Source organism: Myotis lucifugus, unplaced genomic scaffold, assembly GCF_000147115.1.
Source record: "Myotis lucifugus unplaced genomic scaffold, Myoluc2.0 scaffold_6, whole genome shotgun sequence".
Lineage (NCBI taxonomy): Eukaryota > Metazoa > Chordata > Mammalia > Chiroptera > Vespertilionidae > Myotis > Myotis lucifugus.
Window position 1 is genome coordinate 15,829,991 of NW_005871054.1, and position 25,370 is coordinate 15,855,360.

Genomic DNA, 25,370 nt, shown 5'->3' on the forward strand with positions numbered 1-25,370 from the left:
TAATATTTATGGCTGGTATGGGAAATCAAGTACTTATAAATTAGGTACGGTCTGTATTGATTTCAGATTACAGGTTTAGAGTTACCTGTTTACTCTGAATTGTTAAATGTGAGAGGTGGGTAGGAAGGGATGGATGATCAAAACTGGGATTCATCAGATAGGTCCTATTAAATTGGGGACTGTGTTTTTGTAACATGTGAAGCGTTTATGATTTTATAGGAAATAAAATGGGAAGTTCATTTAGAAATAGGAAGTGAGTCGTATTTACTAATATACGAATAACGCCTTGAGGTTATATAACCCAGACAGTCTTTGCCCTCCCTCTCTAGCAGCTTCCTGTACATTGGGAGGAAGAGCCAGCGTCCTGAATAAGGATAAGGTGAGATGATGCGGCTAAACCGAGAGCACAGGTGTGGGAGCAGGGCAACCGTGGGTGTCATGGAAGGGCTTCTGGTGTATAGCCTCATTTAGGTCTACGCTGCTTTCCCGAGTGCCAGGCACAGGAACACAATGGAAGTGGCAGAGGCACTTCCGTGTTAGGAGTTGTATTCTCCACCACCACTTACAGTTAAAAAAAAAGTTTTGCCTAAGAATGCCCCTGACAAAGCAATCAAAACTGTTAATTGTATTACACCCTGACTTTTAACTATATATTGTAAGATCTGTGTGATGAAGTGGGAAGTTGCAGAAAGCACTCTGCTACAGACAGAAATACTGAGGCGGCCTCGAGGGAAAGCTCTGGTGCAGTTGGATGAGCTGCAAGCTAAACTAGCAGCTTTTTCATGAAACACCATTTTTATTTGAAAGAACTACAGACAAACTGTGGTTATTTAGACCTGAGTATATAGCAGACATTTTCTCATAAGTGAATTAGGTGAGTCTGTCACTTCAAGAAAAACAACGGACAGTATTTGTTGCCAATGATAAGATTTGAGATTTCAAGTAAAAAATAGACATTTAAAAAACTTGAATCTGCCATTGCATGCTTGCCAGCTTCCCAATACTTAACAACTTTTCTTCTGTGATTGGTGATGATATTAATCAGTGTGATTTGTAAAATATCATAAAATGAAAGGTGTTAACATTGGAAGATCTGCATCCATCATTCAATAACCATCCTGAATGACTAATACTTGATGTTACAAAACAATGTGAGGGCAGAAGATCCACTCTGAGTGTCAGAGGGACCCATGGACTTTAATGTAACCAAATACCAAAAGTTTAGTGATATGATTTCAGTTTCCACATGGCTACTAACCTTTAAGAAACTACCACTTTATGCATTTTGGTGTAGTATAAAACAGTATATCCACATTTATCAGGAAAGGCTATTAAAGTGTTCTTCCCTTTTTCAATTACCTTGTTTTTGTGAGGCTAAATTCTCTTCATATACTTTAAAATATCATAGCACAACATATTTAATGTGGAAACAGATAGGATAATTCAGCTTCTTATATGAAGCCAGACATTAATGAGAATTGCAGAAAGGTAAAAGACTATCTTTACTCACTTTTTTGGTGTGTGGAAAATATACTTATTTCTCATAAAAATATGGCATGTATATGTAATATATTTGTTAAGTTGAATAAATAAATAATTTTTTAAAAAAATTGCTAGTATATATATATTTTAAATTTCAGAGAGGGAGAGGGAGAGGGAGAGAGAAACATCAATGATGAGAATCATTGATTGGCTGCCTCCTGCATGCCCCTCTCTGGGGATCAAGCCCGAATGCCTCCTGCATGCCCTTCTCTGGGGATCAAGCCCGAAACCCAGGCATGAGCCCTTGACTGGAATTGAACTCGGGACCCTAGGGCTAAATTGCTAGTTTTAATATCTAACATGGTAAATATTGATAAAGATAACCTACCTAAAACAAAAGCATGGTAAATATTGATAAAGATAACCTACCTAAAACAAAAGCTCTTTGGGGATCTCAGTAATGTTTAAGTGTAAAGGGATCATCTGAGAGCAAAAAATCTGAGAACCACGATTTTAAAGGCACTATTTTCCAAGCCCTCAACTTCAATGTGTTCACTTTCATAAAACCAGTCTGCCTGAGAACATGCCTGTGGTGAGGCAGTGTTCTTTCACAATTCCTTCTAACATTTTAAAAAGAGCATTCCTCTTACCATCCTGAGTCTTATTAAGTCAAAACCTATGGATACTACCAAAATATTATTAGACCACTCAGAATATTAAAAAAATAATGCCTTTGTCATTCTCTGAAACAGAGTCATTTGACAGCAAAACAAAGAGAACTTTGGTAAGAAATACTGAGAGAATCAGTAAGATCCATGAGAAAGTTCCCAGAAGTACCTTATTTCACTCAGGCAGCAGAGTCATGACAATGCTCAATCATCTCTTCTTTCTTTTCAAAATTATAATCCAGTACTGCCTTCTTGTCTTTTCCTTTTTTTCTATCAAACATCTTTTCTTTTTTTTTCAGTTCTCTCTTCTTTCCTTACCCCTGTCGCCCGCTCTTTCCCTCTCTGTGGTACAATTCAAAAGTGAGAAGGGTTGTCTTAGGAAAATGTACTATTTACACATCATTTGAATTGAAAAAAATAAATCAGTCTATTCCTTAAGAAAGTACATCAATTTGAATGATTGGTTTGACAGTGAGGATTGACTTTGCATAATTACATGGTGAGCATTTTCCATAAGCTGAATAAGCTAGATGTGCAGTTCGAAGGTTTTGATGAAAATATATTGAAAGCACATGATAAGATACACATATTTAATTTAAAATGTTGTGTTGACAAAGATGTACTGAAATATTTTAATATCCCAACCTTTTCTAATATTATCAGATTTAGAACTGGTGCCTCAAAGTAGAAGAGTAACTGGTATATTCAGCAGTCACTGGATAAGTCTTGGTCTAAGTGTTGTTGTTTTTCATGTGGTACCTCCTAGGAAGTGAGAAAGTGGATCATTCTAATTATGGGCAACAAATTTGATTGCAAGTTAGGTGATTGTCAATTTGTGCTTTTAACAAGTTTGAAGAACATAATTGATTTCACAGTAGATAAATCATTAAAAGTAATTTCCCCCCAATTCTTAATTATATAAATATCAAACCTATAGGAAAGTTGCAAGAAAAATGCAATGAACAGCCTTATATCTTTCACCCAGATTCATCAGTTGTGAAGATTTTGCCTCATTTGTTCTATCTATCTATCATAATCTCTCTATATAAAAGGCTCAGTGACCGGCCTCCGTCTGTCCAGCTGTCCAACCGGTACATATGACGTGGACTGGCAATTTAAAAATAAACGTTGACTTGCGCTGGTGCCAATCGCACACGTGTGTTTCAATCTGTCATTGCTGAGCATGAATTTCGTTGTTTTTGTTGACATTCTGAAGCTGAAAGAAAGCGGTGTTGTCGACAGAATATGTCTGAAGACCAACTATTGGCACAATGTACCTCTGAACCGAAAGAAGCCGGCGTCATCAATAGAATGTATTTGAAGACCAACTAAATATTAAATTATTTCTTCTAATTAATTTCCTTTCAATGTGCATGAATCTGTGCACCGGGCCATTAGTATAATCATAATTATTATTCATTTGTTCTATTTGTCTATCTATAATTATTATTACACTGCTGAAAATTTAGGAGTTGGTTACAAGCATCTTGACTCTTCATCTATAAATACTTAAGCATTTCTAAAAGTCAGGACATTTTCCCATCTAACAATACAATGATCACACTCAGGGGTCACATGAGCCAAAAGTTTGGGGACCACTGTGTTCAAGTGGGCTAGAGGCAGAAACAGCTGCTAGGATGGTTTGGGGGGACTGAATTGCTATAGTGTCATGAAGTGTCAGGAGATGCTCGGCGAGGGGGTGTCAGGCAGGGCAACAGCCACCCAAGTAAAACAGTAACTTTACCTTTACATGAAGGGGAGAGGGTGCCAAGGAAGCACTTAAACCCTGAATAACAGTACTGAAATGCCTGGGAGACAACATTAAGTTTGGATTTTATCCACCCATTTATTTATTTACTATTAATGTGCACTAATTTATGGTCACCAAGAATATGGTTGTATGATATGATGTAAGATGTTTTGAAGGAAAACAAACATTTTCATTTGTGTCACTTTAAAGGAAACTGAAGCAGTGTGACTAGTCTGCATGTCATCTCGTGAGCACCTTTGCGTATGTGCATATTTCCGTGTGTGCAGGAGATGGGAGCAGGTGAAATAAATATTACAGAGGCCTCCACTATATAACCAGCAACACATGAATTGCCTTCTTTAGACAAAGCACTCTGAGGTTATTAGTATGTCAGGTTACAGGTAAGGCAATGGAGAAGTCAGGTGACTGTGGGTCACAACATAAACAGCAGAGTTGGGAATCTGCCTGGGGCTGTTTCCGGAGCTTACGTGCTTGTCTGAAACTCCATTGCTTTCTGTGCGGCAGTAACTCTGCCTTTGGGCATGTAGATGATGTGTGGGGGACTTTGACTCGCATCCCAAGAACTAAATTAAGGATCACATTGGATTTAATTGATAGTTATTTTTACACATGTCATTGAAGAACAAGTAAATGAAAGAGATTTTTTCAGTCTCTATAAAGATAAAAATAAAGTTTTACTGGGTAACAGTACAATATACAAAAGGCTTTTAAGATAATTTGTCCCTCTTTCTCAATTAATCTGTATAATTTATTTAAATTTTGGTGTTTTAAGACATTACAGCTAATACTCTGAGGAATTTTTTTCAACTATGAGACTATTAAAAATAAAGTACCCCCCACCCCAAATAAAGCAACACTTAAGCATTAAAAAAAGTAGAATTCCTTATGCCACTCAAAATGTGTTTTCCTTGATCACAACTACCAAAAACCTAAGAAGCAGAACAAGTCAATCTGTGAAATAAAAGAAACACATTTCTACAAAGGTAGGAGAGGAAATTTTGCATAAAACCATCACAAAGTCTTTCAGGCATGTAAAAAATATAGATTCTAGTACAATGAACACCTGTGTACCTACTACACAACTTAAGAAATCCAATATAATAAAAGGCTAATATGCAAATTGACCGAATGGCAGAATGACATGTCGCTATGACGTGCACTGACCACCAAGGGGCAGACGCTCAACGCAGGAGCTGCCCCCTGGTGGTCAGTGTGCTCCCGCAGGGGGAGCACTGCTCAGCCAGAAGCTGGGCTCACAGCTGGTGAGTGCAGTGGCAGTGGCGGGAGCCTCTCCTGCCTCGTGGCAGCACTAAGGATGTCCAATAAACCGTCAGTTGGACATCCCCGAAGGGCTCCCGGACTGTGAGAGGGTGCAGGCCAGGCAGAGGGACTTCCCCAAGTGCATGAATCTCATGCACCGGGCCTCTAGTAAGAGATAAAAAAAATACAGTTTATTCCACTGGGTGTTTCTCTCCCGATGAAATCTCTTCCTTTTCCACAGAAATAACCACCTTCCTGATTTTGATGTTATTTCCACGTATTTCACAATACTTTTATGTATGCTTGCATATACATGTACGTATCTACACATAAATTATAGGATTGCTTTGTTAGTTAAAACCAGTTTTGTAAAATGGTATCATCAATGGAATTTTAGCTCAACTTTATGTTTTTGAGATTTGTGCATGTTTGTATCTGTACCTATAGCCCTTTCATTTGAACTATAATGTAATAAGCATTGATTTATTTGTTCTTCTGTCAGTGGAAATTTTGCTATTATGTAGTGCTGCAATGATTAGTTTTGTTCATGTCTCAGTGCACATATAGGAAAATGTCTTTAATATATCTCCTATCACTGGAGGTGCTCTGTTGAAAAATATGAGCATCTCTCCTAAATGTTGCTAATAGCCAAGGCCATCTGCAGAGTAATTGTACTGATTTCTTTTCTCACCGGTAGTGAATAAGAGTACTGTTGCCCAATCCTTGCCATTTCTTTCTCTTTTTTTAAAGTCTTTTAAAAAAATATGTTTGTACTAATGGGAGATATCTGTAATACTATCAACAATAAAAAATATATTTAACAAAAATAAAATAAATATGTTTGTACTGATTTTAGAGAGAGAGGAAAAGAAAGGGAGAGGGACACAGGGAGGGAGAGAGGAAGAGAGAGAGGAGAGAGAGAGAGAGAGAGAGAGAGAGAGAGAGAGAGAGAAACATTGATCAGTTGGAGCCTGTACACACTCAGACCAGGGGTTGAACCTGTAACCCAGGCATGTGCCCTGAATGGGAATTGAACAGGCGACCTGTCGGTGCACAAATGATGCTCCACCAAATGAGCAACACCAGCCAGAGCTGGAAGATGGTCTATTGATATTCCTTCTAGTTTCTTAATTCTTCTACTAACGAATTGCCAATTAAATGAACAAGGACTAGAACCCATCTGATAGTTATAATGGGAACAGATTAATTCTCACACAGAGATTGATTTCCTTGTAGCATTATTTACATGAATTTGTGTCTGTTCGGGGCAGTGGTGAAGGTGCTGGGAGAGATTACTGCACCTGCAGGATGAAGGGGGGCTCACCTGGAGTGGAGATTGCAGGTGGCCTGGGCAGGCAGATGCTGATGGGTCTGGGTTTCTGTTGCTCTCATCGCTGGGAAGTTTTTAGAAGTGACCATCAGAGCCACAGGTTTGGGGGCTCATCACTCATATGTATGTGTGTGTCCACCTAGAAGATGGTGGTCTTCTAAAAACAAATTTCTTAACATCTGGTGAAGAGAAGCTACCCTGATGGCTTTGACTTTGAGAGCCTCAGGTGAGTCACACACAGAACCACGCATGGTTTCCTCACAGTCAGCCCAGAGCCAACGTCCTCGATGAGAGGGGGATGAACACGAACACTGAAGTATGGTGCTGCTGAAATTCTTTATGTAACTTCACTCTGAAAAGATGCTGCTAAGAAAAGAGAATGGTTCAGAGTGGCCATCTCTTGTAATAAGATTTTTCTAAGTGGTTTTCCTTTCTTCACTTGCCTTTTGATTTAGGGACAGCCTCAGGGGTTTTGTCTGATTCCTTCCGACCCTCACATCTCTCCAGGAGGTTCGGGGTGGTGAGGAATGTCTGCTCACATCCTTGTACCCATGGCTCTGTACCTCTCACAGTCAGTCCAGCGGCAGGCAGGGTCTTGTTGAAGGCTTCTGGCATCTGTGCGTCACCATTTCATTCCATTCCATTCCACCAGTTCGGACCTCCCATTTTTGTTGCCTGTGTCAGAGCCTCCTGACTGTGCACACCTTCCAGTCATCCCACAAACGCCTGCCTGATGGCTATTCCCCACAGTACACTTGGCCTCTTCACTGCTGGCTGGCCTGGCAATATGCCTGGCGCATAGTAACCTCTTAAGAAATGCTTATTGAATAAATGAATCCACCTGTCACCAAATTTAATGGGTTCCCTTTGCTTTTAAAGTGGTGACTTGACTTTCAAAACCCATCAGCTTTGCCATAAGACTTCAGTGTACACACCCAACCGTATTTCCTACAATCACTCCCTCTTCCCACTGCACCCTCACTTTGCAGCCAAGCGAGGCTGCATGTTCTCTGAGCACCATGATGCTTTTCTGCCAGTGTCGCTTTTCTGACCTGGCCCCTCTTCTCCTTTTCCCATGATCACTGCTTTGTGCTGTCTTTTATTTTTATGTTTGAATATTTTAGTAGTCCCCTAACCAGACCTGTTTACAGGTTCTCCCCCAGCAGAAATGTTCATGCTGCCAACCCAGCACCCCAGCTATGCCACTGACTTAGGCTGGAGCTTGTTTATAAAATAGGGGGTAATAGTGATGACCAACTTGTGGGCCCTGAAGAGTAATAATAATATATACTTAAAGCTTATTTTTTGCCCTGGCTGGTGTGACTCAGTTGGCTGGGTGTTGTCCCATTCACCTGGGGATTGCTGGTTCGATTCCCAGTCAGGGCACATGCCCAGGTTGCAGGCTTGATTACAGTAGGGTCTGTATAGGAGGCAGTTGATCAATGTTATGCTCTCACATCGATGTTTCTCTCTCCCTTTCCCTTCCTCTCTCTGTAAAAAGCAATTTTAAAAATCGAAAAAGTTATTTTAAAAACCACATAGTTAATACTTGAATACATTCCAATTGTGAAAAAATCAACTATTCATAGATGCATATCCTTAAAAAAAAAAAAGGATTCCTACCTTTACAATTCTCTACCTACTAATCTCCTTCTTTCTCCTTGAACAACCACTGTTAACAATAACCTGGTTTCTCTTCAGGGTACATATGTGCCTATAAATATGACACAGTATATTTAAAGCATCAGCCTCAAAGCAGTTATTTCAATAAATGGTACCCATGATTATTGCCATCAAATCAACTTCAGGCTCCAATTTACCTTTCCATCTTTATTATCTTTATCACCTGCTACCTCCCTTAGGCTTTTTTTTTTTTAACTTTTAAAATGTAATTGCTTTCACTACCTCAGATTTACCCAGCACTTTCATGACTTTACTTGTGCTGGTCTTTTCAATTTTTTAATTGTTTTTTCCTTTTTGGTTCTCTGATTGAGTGATATTTTCAACTCTGTCTTCTAATTCACTGAATCGATCCTCAGCTTCCCCTAATCTGCTGTGTATTCCTTCCAATGTGTTCTTTGTTTGTGTTATGTCATTCTTTATCTCAGACTGTTCTTTTTTCATAGTTACTATATCTTTTTTCATGCTGTTGAGCATCTTTACCCTCATTACTCTGAACTCTGTTTCAGGTAAATTTCTTATCTCTGCTTCATTTATCTCTTCTTCTTCTGGAGAATTCTTTAGTTCTTTCATTGGGGTTTGTTTTTGTTTTTGTTTTGTTTTTGTCTCCTCATTTTGGCTGTCTGAGTTTGACTATGTATTAGGTAGATCCTCTACTCCTCTCACTCTTTAGTGCAGGACAGTGTTAAAGGCTGTTTCTGACTAATTAGATCAGGTAAAGACTCAAAGCCTCCAGAGACCACCTCTGCCTACAGACTGGTAGGATTTCAGCTTGAATTGTCCCCCCCCCCCCCCTCCGCCAGGCAATTGTCCTCAGGTGTGGCTAGAGATTTTTTTTAATAGGTGGGGCAGTTGCTTCTGCTAGAGGCTAATTGTCATTTTTAATCTTTTGAGTGGCCTCAGAGCAAGGTATTTTCCAATAGGGTGTGTCAACTGTTTTCCCCCCAGGCAAGGCAAATGTCTGTGTGGGAAAGATGTTCTCCGCTGTGTGAGAGAATGATTCAGAATGAAACTTGGGGTGTCTGCCTTCTGAGCTCTATTCCCCGAGTCCCTAATCCTGGCTTCTGCTCTCACAGCTCCAGTCCACTTCACCCTCCCTCTGCTAGAGCACAAGGTGGGTGGCTCCACAGGGAATTTTGTGCATTGGCCCTTTAAGAGGGCGCCTGAATTTTCAGCTGTCACTCCCTGACATACAGCACCCCACTGCTTTCACAGCCAGATGTTATGTGAGTACCCTCCTTAGTTTGGTGCTTTCTGCCGTGGGGCCCGGCTTGGGGATTCAATCCCAGAGTTCTCAGTGGTAGCCCCCCACAGCTGAGATATCTCTCCGGGACTTGCCATCTGTGGGTGCCCGGCCAGCACTTTCGCACCTCTGCCCCTCCTACCAGTCTCTATGCAGCCTCCACTTTGCGTCCTCGGGTATGAGGGTTCTCTCCTGCAAGTTTTCCGTTGATTATTCAGGAAGTTTTTCTGTATTTTAGTTGTAATTCCAGTTTGTTCCTGGGAGCATGTCGGTGCAGCATCCACTTACTCTGCTGCCATTTTTAATCCTCCTCCTGGTCTTTCCAAAAGACAGGGTGAGGCAAAAGTCAGTTTCAGTTGTGAGTGCACGGAACACAGGGTTTATTCTTGTATTATTTATTAATTATTGTATTGTATTCCATATGAACAACTGTAAGCCTACTTTTGCCCCACCCTGTAATTGCCATTTTATCAAAGAAGCTTTCCATCATCCCCCAGAGGAAGGAAAACTCACCTTTTTCTGAAGTTCATGTACATTGATCACCGTCTGCATTTTATATTAGAGATGAGGTGAGTAGGGTTGTTGTAAAGGAGGGCTTATCTTGCCTTTCACTAAGTTGTAAAATTTTAAAAGCTAAAGTATAACTTTTGTGGTTGTTTTAAAGTTTTTATTTTGAAAAAAACTTTATCCTCACAAGAAGTTGCAAAAATAGTACAGAGAGTTCCAGCGTGCCCTTAAATTCAGCTTCCCCCAATAATAACATCTTACATAACTATAGTTAAGTTCTATCTTTACCTCATCTTCATAGGCCTCCTGGTGGCTCTGTAGAGCCTGGCGTTCAGTAGGCACTGGTAAGCTTTATTGCTTGATGAATGAATTAGTGTGCTCCACAAGCTTAGAACACATCCACATCCATGGACTGTCATCCCATCCTTACTCCAGGACCAGCTAGCACTGGCCTGTCTCACAAGACCCAGACTGAAGTCAGGGACTTTTCATGCCTCCCTTTGTGAACACTTGGTTGACCTACCAGGCAGGAAGGATAAAAAAAAAAAAGCCCACATTTGAGGTTTATTTCAAAATAATGCTGGAGGAATGCTGGAGGAGGGAAGTGGATGCAGGTGTGGAATTGGCTGATGGTTGATGGGGGCCGCGTACTTGTTGGCTTCTTTTGTATGCTGAATGGTCTCAATTCGCCATCTCAAAAGCTAAAAAATACTGCCACATTGAGAATACTGCCACATTGAGAAAGCACCATAATCATTTCGTTCTCAGGTTTTAGAATTCATCGCCACTGAATCACACTAGCAAGGCAGTGTTCCCAGCAAGAAATATGCTGTGGGCATAGCTCTTTTTCTTGTGCTTCGTTTGATTGTGCTTCACAGGTAGTGCATATTTTTTACAAACTGAAGGCAAGACCCTCCACCAGCAAAAGGATTACAGCTGGCTTGGTTGTGATACTCGCTTTGTTTTGGTGGTCTGGGACCAGGCCCCCAATAACTCTGAGTATGTCTGTACCTCAGGTTCTACCAAAATGCACTTAATGCGTGTTTTAGGGTTGAAAATGGAATTGATTATGCTAGAAAGAGTCAGAGAAGGTAAGGATTATTTGTAGTAATTGCCTGAGAGTTTTCATGGAAACATATTTTTTTTTCTCCTCACAGAGATATTTATTTTTGTTGGCTCTATTAAAATGTCCTCCATTTTTACCCTTTTTGCCTCCCTCTACCCTGCCTCCACCCCCCTAACCCCCAGGCTTTTACCACATTAGTGTCTGTGTCCATGGGTTATGCATATGTGCATAAATATTCTTTTGTTGATCTCTTTCTCTCCTCTCCATCCTCTTCCCCTCCACACTCTTATTTTAAAAAAATATATTTTTATTGATTTTAGAGAGGAAGGGAGAGGTATAGAGAGATAGAAACATCAATGATGAGAGAGCCGAAACCGGTTTGGCTCAGTGGATAGAGCGTCGGCTTGTGGACTGAAAGGTCCCAGGTTCGATTCCGGTCAAGGGCATGTACCTGGGTTGCGGGCACATCCCCAGTAGGAGATGTGCAGGAGGCAGCTGATCGATGTTTCTCTCCCATCGATGTTTCTAACTCTCTATCTCTCTCCCTTCCTCTCTGTAAAAAATCAATAAAATATATTTTTTTAAAAAAATGATGAGAGAGAATCATTGATCGGCTGCCTCCTGCCTGCCCCCTACTGGGGATCAAGCCCGCAACCCAGGCATGCGCCCTTGGCCAGAATCGAACCTGGGACCCTTCAGTCTGCAGGCCACCGCTCTATCTACTGAGCCAAACCGGCTAGGGCCACACTCTGATTTTTGGTGGAGATTGATATACTATCAGTAGCCCCTGCCTTAGCAGAGCAAGTGTTATGGTCCTTGGATATACAGTCAAGAACGTGGTAGTTTTGTTGTGGAGGGTCATTGGTCCCTGTTTATCCATTAGGAAAGCATATGGATCTGGCACCTGTGTTGCTGAAACAGAGGTCAGAAGAGAAGCTGCTGTGCCATCAGGAGGTAGGGCCCCCGTTTACCCAGGCAAGGGGGAGAGCTACATGTTCCTGTCTGCTAAGTGAGAAAAGCAAGGAGAGCCGCGTGGAGGTGGTTATAGGGAGGAGAGATCCTGCAGAATAATAGCAGCCCCATAAAAACTCCCGAGTCCTCCGCAGCCAGTCCTCAGTGGTGGAGGAGTGACCTTTCTATTCCTCAGTGTCCTTATCCTGCGCAGATCCTTAAGAAATGGCCATCCAAATAGGGGCATGAATAAACCAAATATATCAAGCAAGGAACATAAAATAAGTATACCTTGATCACAACTACGAGGAAGACATAAATCCCAGCCAGGGTTTCATGTATTATGTAACCAATGAGTATCTATTATTAATCTGCCATGTATTTATTAGCTGTGTGCCTCGAGCAAGTGACTTCTCTTTGCTGCAGTTTCCTCATGTGAAAGGGGGGAACATAGCAAAGCCTATTCATTTCAGTTGTTGTGAGAGTTGAATTAATGCATGTAAACTTATAGGAAGATGCTTGGTGCTGGAGTAAACGCTTCATGTGTGTTTTTATTCTCATCAGTGATCCAGATTGGAAGATGCGTGGTATGGCTTCTTTCTGTAAGGTCATTAAAGTGCATTAAGAAAAAAAGTCAACAAAACTTGCCTTTCCCCCCATTTAATTTACAGTTGTGGAGAAAACACATGTACGGACATGAAAGAGACTGTAGGTATTGTGGTGGACACTGATGTGCAATTGGTAGGCCATTTTAAAAAATGTTTTTATTTATTTCAGAGCGAGGAAGGGAGAGAGAGAGAGAGATAGAAACATCCATGATGAGAAAGAGCATCATTGATCGGCTGCCTCCTGCACACCCTCCCTACTGGGGATCAAGCCTGGAAGCCGGGCATGTGCCCTGACTGGGAACCGTGACCTCCTGATTCATGGATTGATGCTCAACCACTCAACCACTGAGCTACACCGGTTGGGCCTGTTGGACTATTTATTATACCATCTATTACCACGCTGTATGTGCCTGTTAGAACTGTGATTGGAAGTGCCTTGTACGTTTAAGTCTGAAAGCTTGGGGTAAGAAGGGTGTAACTTTTCCTGAGGTGGCACTTCTGGGGTTGTGCTGGTTGATTCAAGCTGCTGACAGTTCCATCATGGTGATTGCTCTTCTAGTTGATCATGCTTTTCACTTTTCCTCAAAAACATTTTTTTAATTAGAAAAATAATATGTGACCTGGTAAAGCATTTAACAGTACAAATGGGAATAAGGTAAAAAGTGAGGTTTTTTTTTAAGCCTAATTACATTTAAAAAAATCTTTATTGTTGAGTGTATTATAGATGTCCCCATTCCCCCCCTTTCCCCTCTCCACCCGGTTCCCATCCCACCCCAGGCCTTCACCACCCTATTGTCTGTGTCCATGTGCAATGCATATATGCATGTAAGTTCTTTGGTTAATCTCTTCCCCCTCTTCCTCTCCTCTTCCGTCTCCTTTTGGTGTCATATTCAAGAAGTCATTGGAAAAAACAAATAAATCATTGCCAAACCAATGTCATGAAGTTTTCCCCTTATGTTTTCTTCTAGGAGTTTTATAGTTTTGGGTCATACATTTTGAGTTAACTTTTGAATTTTAACTGAATTCAGCACCGTTTTTGATGGCAGGCTTCAATTATCTCTTAGAGCAGTGGTTCTCAACCTGTGGGTCACGACCCCTTTGGCTGTCGAACGACCCTTTCACAGGGGTCGCCTAAGACAATCAGATATTTACATTACGATTCATAACAGTAGCAACATTACAGTTATGAAGTAGCAACGAAAATAATTTTATGGTTGGGTCACAACATGTATTTAAAGGGCCAGAAGGTTGAGAACCACTGCCTTAGAGGTTCCAGAAGAACAAAGAGGCTTCTTGTGGCTGTGGTTATACCAGGGCTTAAGGTTCTATCAAAGTCACTCACATTGTGCTGGACAAACACCTATTAAGCACTTGCTAAGTGTCTGATGGGTTTGGGAAGTAAGGGCAGGAGATACAAAGATGAATAAGGCAGAGAACTCTCTGAGGTGATATGAATGCTTCATATCTTAATAGGAGTTTGGGTTTTAGAGGTTATGCATTTTTCAAAACTCAGTGAATGTATACTAAGGTTTGTGCTTTCATTGCATGTAAGGTTTACATCAAAAGAATATAGAAACAAATAATTGAATTCTAGTCAATGATATGTACTCTGAAGTTTTTAGAGGAAAGTACACTGATGTTTGCAATTTACTTTAAAATGCATCCAAAAATAGATTAAACCGGCAGACATGGATCAGTGGTTGAGCATTGACCTATGAACCAGGAGGCTACAGTTCGATTCCCGATCAGGCCACATGCCCGGGTTGCAGGCTCGATCCCTAGTGGAAGGTGTGTGGAAGCCAGCCGATCAATGATTCTCTCTCACCATGGATGTTTCTGTCTCTCTCTCCCTTTCCCTTCCTCTCTGAAATCAATTAAAAATATATATAAAATAGATTAATAGATGGAGAGAGATGAATAGGTGATAAGCAAGTATATTTAAAATATAAATGAATTTGCTTCATGTTTGAAAATTTTGGTAATAAAATGTTGATGGAAAAAGACGAGAAGATAGCATCTAGGGAGACTGACCCTCACACAGCACAGTTAATGGCCTCATATCCTGTCCTGCTCTCTCTCTCTCTTTTTTTTTTTTGGAGGTTGTTAGGTTGTGGGAGTAGATCTGGTTAGGAATAAAAGCATTTGTTCCCCTTTGGAGCCTGTTTGTAAACCTCTGAGTCATTCCCAGATGTACCTGCAGTCATGACGGATCAGAGTAATTCCAATAACTGATGCTTGCCATTGTTGAGGTCCTCCAGAACTACAGCAGGGAATACATTTTACATCATAACTTAGTATACAGTCACAGCTAAGCGAAACAAAGCTTCATGAAACTGTACTTGGATGCACTCTAATATTTTCTCTGTAATTTCTGAAAATTGTCAGTTTTGATCCATCAACAGGTTAAGAACCGACAGTTGAAAAATGCTGCTGTTTGACATACATCATTTAGTATTAACAGTGCACACTGTCATAAAATCATGAGCGTTTTCAAATGTTCCTTAGAATTTCCAAGCTCAACAGAGTCAAGTTTTATTACAGGTGCCACTGTAATTTCTTAGTTGTGTGACCTTGGGAAAGATGTTGAACTTTGCAGCCTCAGTTGTGTCATCTGTAAAATGGAGATAGTAGGGGAAATACGCCCTTCATAGACTTCTCGGAAAGGATTAAACGAGATGGTGTCTGTGAAGTGCTTCTTAGCACAGTGGCCAACTGAAAGGCCTCAGTAAGTGGTAAATATTTTTATTAGCCATGAATCCATGAACTTCTATGTTTGGGCCTCAAAGGAATCAGAATGGGCTTCAAAATATATGTTGTCCCCTATTAGCTTCTTTTAGTTCTTTTTACCTATTTGTTTTTTGTGGAAGTGACCTTTGGGAAGGCCCAATTGTTGGCTCTAGTGCTCAGTAAAGTACTCATTTTTCCAACAGTTGTCGGTGGTGGCATTGGCAAGAGTGTTATTCGGAAACGGGGAATGTTGGCAGGTTTAGTGGTGTTTGCTGTTGGCGTCTGCCTTGGCATAGTCCTAGGTGAGAGAGGGAGGCCTGGGGTTTCTCATTGATTCATCTCCTTAGCATGGAATTCTGGCTAAACTGCATCTGACTTGGGGGGTGGGCAGGAGGAGCCCAGAGGGCCTCATTATGGAGGAGTTTCCCTCTTTGAAATCCCCTCTACTGAGGAATTATTCTGCACCATTTGAATTTCCTCCTTTTTCATCTGAACAACTTTGGCTGCTGGTAGAAATAATTAAACAGAAAGTGTTCTGGTATTTCTGGCACAATTTAAAGTTTTTTACTCTTCTTAATTTAATAGAATCCCAGGATTATTGCTGGGAGAGCCCTTAGGAGATCGGTGCAACTCTGCCACTGGATAGGTGGGGTCCTCCTTCAGAGCGGGAGCCAGCGCTCCTGCCCACGTGAGCTGGAGAACTGGAGATGTTTTAACCATAGGCACTCGAAGAAAACCATTCCTGTTACTACTCTATGTGGACCTGACTGCATGCATCACTTTATTACCTAGGATTGCACCCCATTTAGAGTTCTCAGTGGCTTAACACAACGAAGATTTATCTGTTGTTCACATATCATGTTCAATCCGAGTCGGGCTCTTCTCTGTGCAGACCCTCAGGGACTTGGGCCGCATCTTGTAGCCAATTAGGACACATGCCTTCCAGTTGCCGTGGTGGGGGATCCGCACTCACTCCTCTGTGCTTCTGCCCAGAGGTGATAGAGTCGTTTTGCTCACGGCTCATCTGTCAGAACTGGTCATATAACCCTGCCTAATTGCAGAGGGATGGAAATATGGGGGAAAAGGGGCATATGGAGTATTTGATGACCGTTACCAGGGAGAGTGATACTATGGTAATATATATGTTAAAACTATAGATTGGAAAAAAAATGTAGCTTCTTATTCTCTAGATCTACCACGTTTCATCACTCTCCCAATTTTCTAAGCCTCCAGGTTCATAGAGGCCATCATGGCAGCAGCTTTTACTGATAGTCTGGTGGGGACAGGGAAGCTGCTGCCAACCACAGGGTAATGGGGTCCGTGAGCAGAGCGGCAGAGAATACAGAAGAGAAATAGTGGGGGCAGCTGTGACTTCATCTGCTGACACTGTGTGTTTACTTTGTGTGGTAGGTTGAAAAAGACCTCTCCTCTGCCCCCAAAGATACCAGGTCCTAATCCCTGGAACTAGTGGATGTTACCATACTGTACCTGGCAGAAGGGCTGGTACAGATGGGATTAAATAGGATCTTGCGATGGTGGGTTTATCCTGGGTTATCCCAGTGGGCTCTCAATGCTGTCACATCTTCAGAAGAAGGATGCAGAGGGACATCTGACACAGTGACAGAAGAGGAGGAGGCAGCGGAACCACCGAGGCAGAGACTGAAATGAGATGGCTGTGAACCAAGGAATGCCGACAGCCACCGGGAGCTGGAAGAGGCAAGGAGTGGATTCTCTCCTAGAGCCCCAAAGGGAGTGTGGCCCTCCTAACACTTGATTTTGGCCCAGTGGTATCGATTTTGCACTTCTGACCTCTAGAACGAGGGAGAAATAATTTTCTGTTGTTTTATGCCACCAAGTTTGTGGTAATTTTTAAAAAATATATTTTTTAATTGATTTCAGAGAGGAAAGGTGAGGGAGAGAGAGATAGAAACATCAATGATGAGAATCATTGATCAGCTGCCTTCTGCATACCCCACACCAGGGCTCCATCCTGGGAACCGAACCGTGACCTCCTGGTTCATAGATCAATGCTCAATCACTGAGCCATGCTGGCTGGGCTGTGGTAATTTCTTATAGCTGCCATAGGAAACATATACTTGGGTTCCCAGTTTCTTGGTGATCAGTGGCTATTGCTGTTATAACCAGTGCCCGGAGGATTTGGTGGCTGGAGTGAAGACTGGGGAACGGTGGTTGGGGAATGGGGTCGGAGTGAGAATTTTTTTTATATCCCCTGTTTTTACCTTTAAAATTTGAACTATGTGAATGTACTACCTATTCAAATAATAAATAAAAGCGATCTTTACAGCCCTGTGAATCATGGTTAATTTTGTGTGTCTATTTCCCTGACTAACAACCAGTATAACTTGTGCTCTGTGACATGCATTTTGAGGACTTCTTCTCAAAATGTTGCCCCACGGACCTTACCATCTCGCCTACTCTAATGTCTTCTCTTTCCATTGTACTTCTGATGTTTGGGTCTGGGTCAATGAGGGGAGAGAATTATGTGAAGGAAAATGAATGATGGTGTAATAATTGTAACTTTTAATTAGAATCTAAAAATGCAATTTAATTAAAAATTACCTCCGAATTACCTCTCATTCTGGATCTAGGCTTCCTGACCGGTGTGCTGAGATTTCATTTTCTCAGCCTTGGTGACTGTGGTCAGGGGCGAGAGTGGCCAGAGCCCCCAGGCTGGTGGCTTCCGCTTCAAGAATAGAACCCCTTGATGCCACTATGTTGTGTAAATACTATTATCTTCGGTTTAGTGTGTGCAGTGATGTGGAAAGGTTGGGAAATGCTGCTCTGGCTAAAATGTGGCCTTATATTTTTAAAATGTCTGTTGCACAAAATAGCTATAAAAAACAAACAAACCAGTTGGGTCTTTGGGAAAACCCCAGTGATGGTTTGGCTCCAGTGCAGGAGTCCTCAGCCCCTTTCCCACTGCGACACTCGGCATGGATGGTGGCTCTGTGCTGGGGAGGCTGCTGGCACTCCTTCCTGCAAAGCCCCAGAAGCAGGCTCAGCTTCAGTGTCTCCCACACAAAGCCAGAAAAGAAGGCAGAGTCACATTTTAGGAGATGATCCTGAGTTCACTCTAATTTACCGAGAAATGCATGATTGAAAACCCGGGTGTGTCTGCTCTATAGGAGCAGAGTTCTCTGACCTATCTCATAACTGACATCACATTTCGTATTGTGGCTAGCTGAGTCCAAGTTCATTTTCAATCCGCCAAGTAAGAGATTTTAAGTATTAGTGACAAGCGAAAAACAATGCAGTGGTATTACATGCAATATATAAATAAGAGCTTTATCAAGTTCAATTGTCATTTGAACTGTAATATTTGTTATTGTGTTACGTCCTGGTGGGTCTGATGATGTTGGTAATGCTGTCCTTTATGTTTTCTGGAGTCAGTAACTGAATTAATATGTCAGTGTAGTACTATCTGAAGAACTCAAAGAGCTATTCAAATGCTTAAAAATAAAATGATCAATTCTTCTTTTGTTCTCTTGACAGGATAATTGAAGCTATCTGCATAGGTTGGTTCACGGCAGAGTGCATCGTGAGGTTCATCATCTCCAAAAACAAGTGTGAGTTTGTCAAGAGACCCCTGAACATCATTGACTTACTGGCAATCACGCCGTATTACATCTCCGTGTTGATGACAGTATTTACAGGCGAGAACTCTCAGCTCCAGAGGGCCGGGGTCACCTTGAGGGTGCTTAGAATGATGAGGATTTTTTGGGTGATTAAGCTTGCCCGTCACTTCATTGGTCTTCAGACACTGGGTTTGACTCTCAAACGATGCTACCGAGAGATGGTTATGCTACTTGTCTTCATTTGTGTTGCCATGGCAATCTTCAGTGCACTTTCTCAGCTTCTTGAACATGGGTTGGACCTGGAAGCATCCAACAAGGACTTCGCCAGCATCCCTGCTGCCTGCTGGTGGGTGATTATCTCTATGACTACAGTTGGCTATGGAGATATGTATCCTATCACAATGCCTGGAAGAATTCTTGGAGGAGTTTGTGTTGTCAGTGGAATTGTTCTGTTGGCATTGCCTATCACTTTCATCTACCATAGCTTTGTGCAGTGTTATCATGAGCTCAAATTTAGATCAGCTAGATATAGTAGGAGCCTCTCCACGGAGTTCCTAAATTAATGCATTGCAAATCAAGTCTCGCATACACCTTGTTTGTTAGAAAGACTTACTGCTACTTCATATTCATGTGTTTCTTGCTCGGTGAGCACTGCAGTGTGGTACTGTCATCATCTTGGTAGGGTAAGAATTATCCTTCCCAGATGAAGGGATAAAGCAATTTACTTATTATGGAGTAAACAAGATTGAGACTGCAAAGGAAAAGCAATGATTTCTAGAGTTAATTTTAATATCTTATTTTATTTAGACTTGTTTCCTACTCCTTGCCTTGAACAATGACACTTTTTTTTTGTTTTGAAGTATATTATTTGAACATTTTAAAATGGAAAGCTACTATTGTCCAAATGTTTTTCTATCTTATGAATTTAGAAGAGTCTTGGAAGTTATGGTGTTTTTTGTTGGAGAGTAACATTTTCGTTTCTAAATGTTTTATAATCTCTCATATCAATGTCAGAAGTATCCTGGAAACATATGTCACATGCAAGAACTGTTTAACAAATACTTACAAAATTTGGCTGAATTTAAACTGTATGACGGAGCTAGATACAAGCAAGAATAGTATTTGGAAAACTTTTCCAGCATTTCTCAATTCTCGGATTTATTTTTGTTCCTATTATTCACTTTATCATGCAGCTTCATGGAAGCTTGAGTATGCCCTTACTTTTTCATTCCAGGTTTCTTTTATCTCTTTGCTGAAAGGACTCAAACAAGTATTTTAGAATGAAGAGAGCTTGTATTATTTAGTATTTTATTGGAGTTTATTGTATTTGAATTCATTGCTGTTACTAGGTGATAATTGTCCTAACATTCAGATGTCCAAACAAGATTTCCACATAAGAAATAATAGAAGTGGTTTGATATTACAACCCATATTTTTCTTCTTCTGCTTTTTTCCCCCCACCTAAACAACATGGGTTTAAGTCTTACCAGGTGAAAGGATTTTTATATATACCAAAGTCATACTTAGATGTTATCACTGGATTAACATAAAAAGAGAAATGAAATATTTTCTTACTCTTGGTTGCTGTGTAGCTAAGCCATTTTAAGCCAGCTGAGAGCAATGAATACATACTCATTTGATCTGATCTTCACCATCATAAATTATGACCACACCAAAGCTTCTTGCAATAATACTGAATAATATGCCACATTAATTTGGCTAGATTATTAGGCCTAGATGTAAAACTGATGACTGTTTAGTGCTAAACTCTAGCAAAGTGAATTAAGATTTTTGCTTTGTTAACCAGCTGCCATAAAGAAGTCAGTGTATATACACAAAAAGTTAAAGTCATTGATTATTGAATAATTTAATGTTGTACACTGTAATTTAGTCGGCGGGCGGGGGTGGGGGGTGGGGTTGGGAGGGGTGGGATCTTGATACATTTATCCAAGAAAGGATTACCAGAAGTGTTCATTAAAGGAATATCAGCCATTGTCTGGTTTAGGTAGAAAACCAGGGCAAGAGAGGATATGATTGTGAAGGAGTTAGGGCTAACACCTGGATCTCTAGAAATCGAGTCCAGCAGCTTATTTTTAACAAATTCTGGGTTTTGAGAAGCCACACTTCTTTGCCAGTGCCATTGCTGAGCTAATAATAGCAAAACTGTTCCTTTCCCCCTATTTCCTTTCCTGAGTTTATGTGATATTTTGGCCATTAAGAATCTCAACCCACCCAGCCTACCCGATTTGGCTCAGTGGATAGAGTGTCAGCCTGTGGGCTAAAGGGTCCCAGGTTCTATTTTTGCCAAGGGCACAGGCCCGGGTTGCGCCCTCCCTCCCCCCCCAGTAGGGGGCATACAGGAGGCATCCAATCAATGATTCTCTCTCATCATTAATGTTTCTATCTCTCTATCTCTCTCCCTTCCTCTCTGAAATCAATGAAAAAAAATATTTTAAGAATCTCACCCCACCCAGACAGTATGGCTCAGTGGTTGAGCATCAACCTATGAACCAGAAGGTCAAGGTTTGAATCCCAGTCAGGGCACATGCCCAGGTTGCAGGCTCAATCCCCAGTAGGGGAAGTACAAGAGGCAGTCAATCAATGATTCTCTCTCATCATTGATGTTTCTCTCTTTCTCCCTCTCTTCCTCTCTGAAATTAATAAAAATATATTTTAAAAAAAGAATCTCACTCCATCTTCCCTACTACTAGTGGTATGCTACTTGTCACTACTCAAAATAAATTCTGTTATTTATTGTATTTTAATATATTTGAAATAAATGGCATGGATTTAATTTTCCTTACCTATTTGGATTAAGGCTTTGTGAACCATACAAATAATATGCAGATGACAGCATCCCAACATTACTAATTAAGATATGATCGCCGTCCATTTTGCTGGCACAGGGAACTCGTTGTGGGAATGCTATGTCTTATCTTCCCCAAGTAAATTAGAAGTGTCTTGAGGACTGGGATCCTCTTTCTTGCACACAATTTCATATTCCCGCAGTGTCTATGACAGATTTGGGCAGAAACTGTGCACTGATGTGGGGGGAGAAGCTCCTGTGTGAAGAGGCAAGGAGAAGCAAACCTCTATGCATGTGCTTGAGAATACACACGTAGACCTTGAGGCTGCTCTTAAATAACCAGTAAGAAATCTCTTGTTGGTGCTGCCAGACTCCTCATAAAGGAGCATGTGGGGAAAATTCTAAAACAGTTCAGCTACCTATTTACTAAGAATGATGACAAGACATGGTAGAGTAGTTCACTTATGAGTAATATATATAATGGATATTGTAATTTTTTTTAGGACAGAGGCATTTTATAATAACTTCCCCTAAATGTTATTGCCTTTAAAAAATCATTCACTAGGACTTCTTTCTTGGTTGTGCTTTTAGACATTTTTCCTAACTCAGTCTTCCTGGCACAAATGCTTTCATTTAGGATCTTTATTAGTAGCAAGAAGTCAGATAGTATCCTAATTAAAACGCCCAACGAGGAAAGAGGAATGGTTCTGATTTTATGTAGGACTTGTTTTTTATTCTCTAAAATAGGATTTTTTTTCAGGATTAAAGCTAAAATTAGAGAACACATTTGAAAGTATTCAAGGCCTTATTTATCTTTCGCTTTTATGACTATTGTTATTGTGGGTTGCTGGTGAAACAGTTGCATTTGCTTTGCTTTTGGGTTTTGCAGTTACTTGTGGCCACACCTTTGTAGGTTTTTACTTTCTTAAAAATGTAGAAATATATTCTTTCACAGTGGCTGTCAGTAAATTAAAGTAATATTTCCTGTTTTTAAGCTTTTGTCCCCATGTCTTGCCCAGGTCTCCCATGAGCTGGGAAGCTAGGAGGTGAGGGAGGATGGATTAAATTGAATGTTGGTGTTGGAAGGATTTTCTTTGTTGGCTTGATATTTTCTAGAAGCAGCTTATTTCCTCTTTGCTATAGAAATGAAAAATAGAAAACTGAAAACTCGTAGCTCTGTTTACTGTTAAGCTTACATAATGCCAGACAATGCATAACTTCCCAAAATATTTCCAGAGCCCCCTGACCCTCCATAAAGCTCTATTCACTTATGGTGTACAATGTATAATACAATCAGATATGGTGTAAATAGTGCTCAGGGTCATAGGAAATTAGAACTGAAGGGCCCTGGAAACCTCTGGTCCCATCCAGATGTTAGCAACGAGGGCACTGTGTTCCCAATGGGTTGTGATTTAGCCATTGTCACCCATAGGGAGACCAACTTGTCCCTATTTGCCTGCGACTTTCTTGGTTTTAGCACTGAAAGTGCCCCACCCTGGGAAACCCCTTAGTCTAAGGCGAGTTGGCATCCTAATGTCAGGGCAGGACCCAGAAACCTCGCTTCTAGACTTTTGGTTCAGTGCTCTCTGGACATATTTCTATTTTATTTTATTACACACTAGAGGCCTGGTGCACGAATTCATGCACGGGTGGAGTTCGGCCAGCCTGCCCTGCTCTGGTGATGGGGCCTGGCTGGCAGGGGTGAGGGGCCACGGGAGGTTGGAGAGCTGGCCCCGCCCCTGATGGGAGGGAATCAGGAGCAGGGCCAGCCAGGGGGAGGGGCTATGAGCAGTTGGCCAGCCAGCCCCACCCCCTGGTCGAACTCCAGGTTGAACTCCCAGTCGAGGGGACAATTTGCATATTAGCCTTTTATTATATAGAATTATTTTATTTCTTTTTTTGTTTTTTATTCTGTGACTAACAATTTAAAATATTTTCTTTGGGACACCTTGTTATAGGTCAAATAAAAAGCAAATGTTGCTTTTAGACACCCTAGAAGTCAGGAAGGAGGGCTTGGGACCAGTGTGTAGGGAAGCCAAATTTTCAGTAGAGTTTTTAAATTGCAAAAATTCTCAGTTATGTACCCATTTACATATATACAAACAAGTGCAGTTCCTGGTTACCATTGCAGTATTTAGAAGGTACAGGTTGAGCAATGTCATAGCTGAATGGGAAGTAACATGGATTGAAGCTTGAATGGAATGTTCTGGAAAAGTTCCATTTTGGTCAGGATGCATGCACTTCTCTGTTTGTTCAGCATGTTTCATATGGTGTTTTGCTTCCTGCCTTTCTAGTCCCATCTGCACTCAGAGCATGGCATATCAGTTCTGCCCCTGAAAGTAAATTAATGATTTACTGCTCTATGCTGTGGAGCCTTCCAAAGACTTGTGGAAATGCCATCGGCAAGCACAATTATATTGTCCCATTCTGTGACTAACGTTTTTTCTTTTAGCAATTCCCCACTTACGTCTAAACATTTAGATTTTTCCAATTGTATCCCAATAAGCACTTCAACTTTTGACCATTAGTGTAAGTGCAGTTGTCAGTTTATTATTTATTTAGGGGCTTGAACTTGATTATCTGCATCTATGCTGTAATTTAAGCAAATTAATTTTAAGTAACTTTGGTGAGGATCCTTTGATTTATATTAAATATCAATACTGTACCAAGTACAGTGAAAGCATAAATGACATTAGTGGATTCTGGAAGCCAGAGGGAATAAATAGAATTTGGGTTTCACCGACCAGCACTAAGTAATGCTATGTCATTTATATCTGAAGTGTTGCTCTTGCTTTATTTATGCAACCTTGTATTAAAACTAAAACTAAAATTCCCCATAATTTTTGTATTAGGTAGGTGTTTTTTTTCTCCCATAGGTTTAATTTGTTTTGAAATAATTCTGTGACCATGCTCATGACCCAGTAGAAGCCATCTGTAGGGGGTATTGTTATAAAGTGCTTTGTTATTTTAAAGAAAGGAAGCATAAGTAATGACAGGTGTTTTTCCTGTATTACAAAGGATTTGTTTAGCTTACATATTGCTTTTCACCGTATGTTAACAAGCTTGACCTTGCAGCTGTGATGGACTTCCATGCTTTCCTTCTCTATGGACAGAGGGCAGGAGACCTTCACTTCTTAGTGGAGAGCAGTATCTGAGCTACTGAAACTCTGATACTAGAGAAATGTGTGTGTCCGTAGCTATGCATATATTTATTTTGTCTTAGGTGTTTAGCCACTGCTCCTCTTTCATATGAAACACTTGGAAGTAAAATGCAACATTATAAAATCACTGTGAGGCTTCGCTTTCAGGGCCATGTGAAAGCTGTTTGTTTTGGTTCATAGGACAGAAATGGAAAGTTCAGATTTTTTTATTTCTAGATAAATTGTCTAATATCTGTATCTTTAGTCAGAAAATTTTACCATTTGGAAGTTTTTTTTTAAAAAACACACAAATAATATAAGTAGTATAGTTGTAAAGTTAGGATAATGGGTCATAGTCCCCTTCTTGGTAAGATATGGCTTATAATCTTGTAATTAAGGGAAATCACCATTTATTACCTTCCAGTCAACTCAGTTTAAAAGGTCAGATAGAAATTGAATATAAGTATGTTTGTGTCTTTTTCTTAACATTTTAAAATTTATGATTTTTTTCTGTGCTGCAATACAAGGCAGAGAT

The 25,370-nt window shown here is 40.7% G+C and overlaps 1 protein-coding gene across 1 annotated transcript in view; it reads left to right on the top strand.

Annotated features, from left to right (window-relative positions):
* KCNG3 (potassium voltage-gated channel modifier subfamily G member 3) overlaps nucleotides 1-20,696 on the top strand; it is a 35,767-nt gene extending 15,071 nt beyond the window's left edge. Inside the window, 1 exon segment of the mRNA XM_014448392.2 lies at nucleotides 18,807-20,696. Coding sequence (XP_014303878.1) covers nucleotides 18,807-19,452 — 646 coding nt within the window. The 3' untranslated portion in view covers nucleotides 19,453-20,696.
* Nucleotides 20,697-25,370: the final 4,674 nt, after the last annotated feature.